The sequence below is a fragment of the Gavialis gangeticus genome, unplaced genomic scaffold, assembly GCF_001723915.1.
Source record: "Gavialis gangeticus isolate Ggan-Ray unplaced genomic scaffold, GavGan_comp1, whole genome shotgun sequence".
Classification (NCBI taxonomy): Eukaryota; Metazoa; Chordata; order Crocodylia; family Gavialidae; genus Gavialis; species Gavialis gangeticus.
In genome coordinates, this window is record NW_017729028.1 from 4,389,456 (window position 1) to 4,396,372 (window position 6,917).

The 6,917-nt window shown below is 43.5% G+C and overlaps 1 protein-coding gene across 1 annotated transcript in view; it reads left to right on the plus strand.

Moving 5' to 3' along the window:
* The window catches only part of RSAD2 (radical S-adenosyl methionine domain containing 2), a 16,227-nt gene extending 10,225 nt beyond the window's left edge, over positions 1-6,002 (plus strand). Inside the window, exons 3-6 of the mRNA XM_019520659.1 lie at positions 521-750; positions 1,605-1,754; positions 4,884-4,916; positions 5,540-6,002. Of these exons, the coding sequence (XP_019376204.1) occupies positions 521-750; positions 1,605-1,754; positions 4,884-4,916; positions 5,540-5,704 (578 nt within the window). The 3' untranslated portion in view covers positions 5,705-6,002. The remainder of the gene's footprint in view (positions 1-520; positions 751-1,604; positions 1,755-4,883; positions 4,917-5,539) is intronic.
* Positions 6,003-6,917: the final 915 nt, after the last annotated feature.

A 6,917-nucleotide genomic window follows, 5' to 3' on the forward strand; every position in this document is an offset into this window, starting at 1 on the left:
CAAAGAAACATAGAGAAAAGTATCTATTTTCGCTACATAGATGCTGCCTTGGCTGGCTGGGGCATGAGGACGCTTCAGTGTGGGGGCTGCCTGCTAGCTAGCCCAAGCTAGAACATCCTTGTGCCCCAGCCAGCCCCTCTGCAGCACACTGAGCTTGGATGAAGTGGCCCCGGGCTGGCAGGCTGATTCCCTGGGCCCTCTTTCCTCTGGTTCAACATGCTGCAGTCTCTGGCACACGTATATATGTGGCACCTGGGAGCAACAAACTCTGGTGCAGTATGAGCCAGAGTTTATTGTTTCACCTTAATAGCATGTATATAGGTGCACCCACCAACTATGTAAAGAAGAAGGGTGTGCCATGCCACTTGAAGTACAGTCTATTCCTACAGTCCTGTTTAGTAAGGTATCATGATAGATTTTGAAGGTGTACTTGAAGGTGGAAAGGAACAGTGCTGGATGATAAATGCTGCATACTAGAAAAAAATTACATTATTTTTTCTTAATTGTTTTCTTTTTTCAGGTGAATATCTAGACATCCTGGCAATTTCATGTGATAGTTTTGATGAGGAAGTCAATGCTTTAATTGGCCGTGGGCAAGGGAAAAAAAGCCATGTTGAAAATCTGCAAAAATTGAGAAAATGGTGTCAAGAATATGGCGTGGCTTTTAAATTAAATTCAGTGATTAATAGATTTAATGTGGAAGAAGACATGAATGAACAGATTAAAGCACTGAACCCTGTTCGTTGGAAGGTAAGTCAGAAATACAGGATCACATGTGCCCTTTCCAGGGGAGAAGGAACAGTTTGGGAAAATGATGGACAGATCTTCCAGTTGCATTAGTTAGAACCGTTTCCATTTGCATGATCTTCCTTTTGCATATTTTCCATTTTCATGAATTAGAGGATTCTTGTGCAATGAATTTCTAGACAGGTTGAAGCATTCCCCAAACATTTTTTCTTTATGGTATTTAGGATATGTTATTTCATGATATATTGATTTAGTTGTTTATGATAGAAAAGAATTGGAAAAATAATGCCTTTTTACAGCCAAAACATACAAGTGCCATACTATTAATGTGAAAAAAGCCGAAAGAAGACTCAGCACACTTTAGTAATTATAACATGTATTTTCCATTAAAAAATACTAATAACTACCTTTAAAAAAAAGCATGTAAAGATAACATGCTTCTAAATGGGCAAAGGCTCATGAAAGACTTTCAGCAGCAGGCAGATCATAGGGGAAAAAAGCAAGAGCCTGATTCTCTTCTCCATTACACTACTGTTACACAATTGTACTTGCCTTGAAAGAAATATATTACACCAGAATTAAACTGGTGTAAGTTGAGTATCAGCTCTTTATTTGAAAGAAAATTGTGAGCAAAATTTTAGCTTCACTCAAACAGATGGTAGTCTCTCACTGACTTTGGTGTCAGGATTTCACAGTCATTTTCTTATTTATGCTTGTTTTATGCTCTGTGATATGACTTCACTGTCTTCACTGATGATACAGCTGGTTTTCTCCTTTAGCAACAGTGTCAATCACATCCTTAGCTCCATGGCAATAATGATAAATAAGTATATCATTAGATATACCCTGTATTTCAGGTATTCCAGTGTCTGCTCATTGACGGGGAGAATGTAGGTGAAAATGCTCTGAGAGAAGCAGAGAAATTTGTTATCAGTGATGAGGATTTTGAACGATTCCTGGATCGCCACAGAGATATCTCATGTTTAGTGCCAGAGTCAAATCAGAAGGTAAACACAAATCTTTTATCATAATCTAGAAATCTTGTCTAGACAGCAATAATCATATTAATTAACACTTGCTTAGAAATTTGCTAATACAATTCCTTTAGCAACTGTTTTTGTTATATTTGGAGACAAATTGCTTTTTCAAGTTTATTTTGACTGGAAACTGCATAATATTGGGATTCTTACAGTGATGGAGCCTAATTCTTCTCCAGTTGAAATCAGTGGGAATTTTGCAGTAGGGCCACAAGGCAGCCCAGCTGTAGACTTCCAGCGGCTGCAGCAGGGGTAGGGAGGGACGTGTGTGCGCAGTGGTGAGGGAGGGAGTGGCGGCTGGGGCAGGTGCTGCACAGTTGGGGTGCAGGGCAGGACTGAGCTGCAAGCAGCTCATCCAGGGGGTGGCTCCTGCTGTTACCCGCACCCTGGGAGGCACCTGTGTACCCCCAGATCTGCGCAAGATGGGGTGGGCTGCCACTGCAGGCTGCTGGGGCTGTATTGGGCTCTTCTCAGCAGAGGGGGCTGGGCCAGGCTGAGCTTGGAGGTGGGCAACAGCAGTGCTGGGAAGGGGAGTTACAGAGGGACTGCAGCCACCTCAAAATTTGCTGTAGCCCCAACCCCCCAGCACTGCTGCCATCTGGCATCTGCTCCAAGCACAGCTCAGCACAGCCCCCTGCTGGGAAGAGCCTGGCCACAGCCCACCCTCACCCCGTGCACAGATATGGAGTACACAGCCCCCATGCCCACCTGAGGTGCATGCAGGAGCCGCCACTCCCTCCCTGCGCCAGGTGTCCCCCGGACGAGCTTCTCGCAGCTCCGTCCTGCTGCCCACCGGCCATGCAGAGCCCGCCCCTGCTCCATTCCCTCCTCACCACCAGGGAGAGAGGGGGCAGATCAAGGCCCCAGCAGTGAAGGAGGGAGCGGGGCATAGGCAGGGGCTGGGGCAAGTGTGTCCTGCCTGTGCCCCGCTTCCTCCCTCACTGCTGGGGCCTCAGTTTGACCCCCCACCATAGCCCTTCCCCCTCGCCTCACTCTTTCCCCCACAGAATTACCTGCTGGGAGGGCACGTGTGTGCATGTGCACATGCACTCAGCCCACCTGCCAAAGAATGTTTTTCTCTGTCTGCCTATGCAAGGTGGACAATTAATCCTTCTAGCTCAGGGGTTGACAACCTTTTGTAGTGGTGACTGCTTTAATGGAGGCTAGCTCCATGCGTGGATAGCTTCCAACCTGGCCCATGCCACAACTGGAACGAGAGCCAAAGCTGGGACCGGACCTAGAGCTGGACTCACCATTCCCTGTACAGTGCAGCTGCTGCTGCTTCTCCCTACCACTGGGGCAAATTCCTCCACCACAGAAATGCCACAAAGCACACTCCTTCCCTCTAGCTTGGCTCCAAAAGCCACATAAAATGGCTCTGTGGGTCAGATCTGGCCCTGGACTGTAGACTGTGCACCCCTGTGACATAGTTTCACTATTTTCAGTGGTATGATAGTAGCAACCCTCAAACAGACTATGTCCCCCAGCAATTTCAAGGCTAATCTAAGAGGCAAGTTGTTCTGAGCAACAATGTGTCTTTAATGTGATTCCAACAGTTGGCCATAGGCTCAGAGCATGTTCTTTGTAACAGTTTAATGAGCATTAATGAGGTGCGAACAGCTTAGAATGGATTGTTCCCTTAAGAATTAGCAGGCACAATTAAATAAGCTTATGCTGTGTCTTTGATATTGAAAACAATGGGATTTGGCAAATGACTAGTGATAGCAGCATGATTTAAATGATCTAAATGACTTCCTGATTTACCTGCTACTGACTTGAGTGTCCTAATGAAAAAGCAGCAAATCATTAGGTTTGCTAAGACTATGTGGTTACCTTAGTTACAGAAATCCTAGATTCAAGAAATGGAAAAAATATATATATTTATTATAGTTATCCATGTCTGTTTAGAATCTAATTATCAGAGGGTTGTTTTAAATTTGCCTACCTGCCCCTACTGCTGCAGCAGGAAAAGCAGCACCAGGGCCACAATAAGTGGGGGAAGGTGGGGACAGGCAGTAGGGGAGCAGGTAGCGTGGAGACAGCTGTGGGCGAGTCAAGCAGCCTGACACCTACCCCTTGCCCCACCACACCTTGTCTGGGGCTGCCTGCTCCCCCCCATCCTCCCTGTCCCCATCCCCTACTTGTCCCACCTGCTGCCTACCTGCCCTCCTGTCCCTGGCACCTGTCCCCTCAGTAGCCACTGGTCCTGTTTTGTATCAAACCATCCTGTTTAAAACCCTTCATCCCCTGTCCTTTTCTGAATAAGGAACAGACTGCAAAAAGTCCTGTTTTTTCAGTTCATTGGTGGAAATACATGCCAATCATTTGTCCTCATGATTCTGTTGGCTGTGCCTAGAGATAGGATGATACACAGCGAGGAGGAGCAGGGTTCGGATTCAGCTGTGGAGGGAGAGAGGTGGCCTTTATGTGATGACCCTGCCCCTTGTTGCTAAAGGGCCTGGTGGCCCCACTGCTCACTACTAATTGACAGAGGAGACAGTAGCCCTGCCTCTGCTGATTGGCCAAGGGGGCTGGGGGATTCAATATTCTGGGGATGCATCAATGTCCATACTTACCTGCCCTCCTGCCCACCACATCCTCTGCCCCCTCTGCCCCCCTTCTTACCCTCTGGCTCCAGCTCTGACCCAGGGCACAGAGTATGTGCTTGTTCCAACCCCAGCTGAGTAGCAGTGTCAGTAATGGCAGCAGCTCCTGTTTGGGCTCTGGGGGTACCTTTTTAGCTTCACCCAAATATATTCTGATCTGCAATCTTTTTTCTCTCATCTACCTCTTGGGTTCATTTATAGCAAATCCTACTAACAAAAGATACCAGACAAAATATTCAGTTTAAATTTTCTTTGCTCAGACCAGGAATGAGTTTCAAATACTTCCTAGATGCATTTTTAAACAAATGCACAAAGGGCATGATCCAAGCCTACTGTAAGAAATGAAAAGACTCCATTTGATTTCCAGGCTTTGGGTGAGGTCCAAAGGAAGTGGATACTTATTGTGTCTGTGCTTTACTTTTCCCCCAACTTTCAGTAAAGTGGGCTTTGTTGTATCTAGTAATGTGTGCTTTTTTCTTCTGATCTGTTACAGATGAAAGATTCGTATCTTCTTCTGGATGAATATGTAAGTTTTTTGGTTTGACAGTTGATGAGTTAATATATTTGCTGGTTGGTTAATGTGGGCTACATTATTCATGGTTTGGCGGGCCAATGGAATTATTTCTGTGTAATGCTCACTCTTCTTGAGGATTTTAAACAAGTTTCTGAGAGAATCTTATGCTGCGTGAGGAAATTGCTTTCATGAGCATAAACACTTTCATGGGCCAAACATAGGCCCTCACCCTGCCAGCAGACCCTGAGTAGTTTGTCAAGTGCACAAGCATCCTCCTGTGCTTATCCTATGGCAGGACTGGGAATGTACTGTGCTTCTGTTACATTTGAATCTCAACTGTGAAATTTAGTTTCTTAAAGAGTTATTACTAATGTGTGCCTGGAGGTGTGTTCATTATCCATATGTAAACAAAATAGGCTTCCTTTAACTCCTATTTTAAGAGGCAAAAGTCATGATTTTGTGAGGCCCTGATCATCCAAAGACTATGTGCTTAGGTATAGTCTTGTTGGGATCCAGTCAGCTTGTTCATGTGCAGAGTTAACAAGAGTATAAAACTGTGGGATTGGAGCTCAAATTATTAATTTTTTACAAACATTATGATTTTTAAAAACTTTATCATTTCTTACTATCTCTAGATGCGTTTTCTGAACTGTAGAAATGGACGAAAGGAGCCTTCCAAATCTATTCTGGATGTTGGTGTTGAGCAAGCTATAAAATTCAGTGGATTTGATGAGGAGATGTTTCTGAAGAGAGGAGGAAAATACGTGTGGAGTAAAGCAGATATGAAACTAGAATGGTGACCCAATACAGTCAGTCATGACAATTTGCACTTTTTAATACAGGCAGTCCTCGATTTACAACGTTTTGAGTTACAGTGTTTTACACTTACAATGTTTATAAATTGACACCATGTTTCAACTTTCTGATGTCAGTTTCAACTTTACAACACTTGATTTGACGCCAAGCCATGCCAGCAAATGAGTGCGCTGGGTCACCCATCTTGCTGGAGAACATGTTCAAAGTTTCTTGGACACTTGCTTTAAGAAAGCAGAGGAGACTCCAGAAAAACCTGCAGCCACGACTCCTGAGAAGACTCCAGCCAAGAACCCTTCTAAAAGTCCAACCAAGAGCCCTTCAAAACATCCAGCAAAGTCTCCTCAAAGAAGTCCTTCCAAATCAGTATGATTGTTATTTACAGTATAAATGTATTAATATAACTATATTACTTATCTATAATTGATTGAGTACAAAATTCTGTGTTATTTTTGTTGAAAATAGGGTATCAGGCCTTGGTTCAGGAACCAATCCCCCATTTATAACATTGTTTCCTATGGGAAAATTGGTTCTGAGCTACAACATTTCGACTTAAGACTGGGCTTTCAGGAACCAATTGTGTCGTAAGTCTGAAGGCTGCCTGTATAAGGATTGGTTTTTATTCTTACACTTCATCTCCACTTGTGTCATAGAAGTGATGTTTAGGTTAATTAACTGTAACATCAGACATTAGCCTGTTTTAAAAGCAGTGTTTTTGACATTTAGATTGTATTTTTATCTACTGTATATTTGTGAATTGTTAAGTAATACGAGTGTTAGGTGTAAAAGCTAATTTCTACAATTTAGTATTAATTTATATCTGAAGGTGTTAAACTGCACCTTCTTGTATGCTAAGATTTATTGTAAAGTGTGAGAGAATGCCTCAGAAGACATAAAACCTAATGCAACCTCATCAAATCTTGCTTTAATAACAGAATATAAATAGGTAGAGCTCTCTTCAAGAGAATTGTCCAGCATAGTTCATAGGAAACGACAAGGTGCAATTCCTTGATTTGTCACAAGGGGGCAGCCCAGCAGATCTTTGAAGTCTACTGCCTTTCTTTTTGAACAAGTAGTATAATTCAGGCTCTAGTTAACATTTTATTTATATACATACAGGCATTAGCAATAAGCTCCACAGTTGATTCATTCGCAATAATAGCACATGTAGATGCACCCACTATTGCCCAGCTGCTGCAA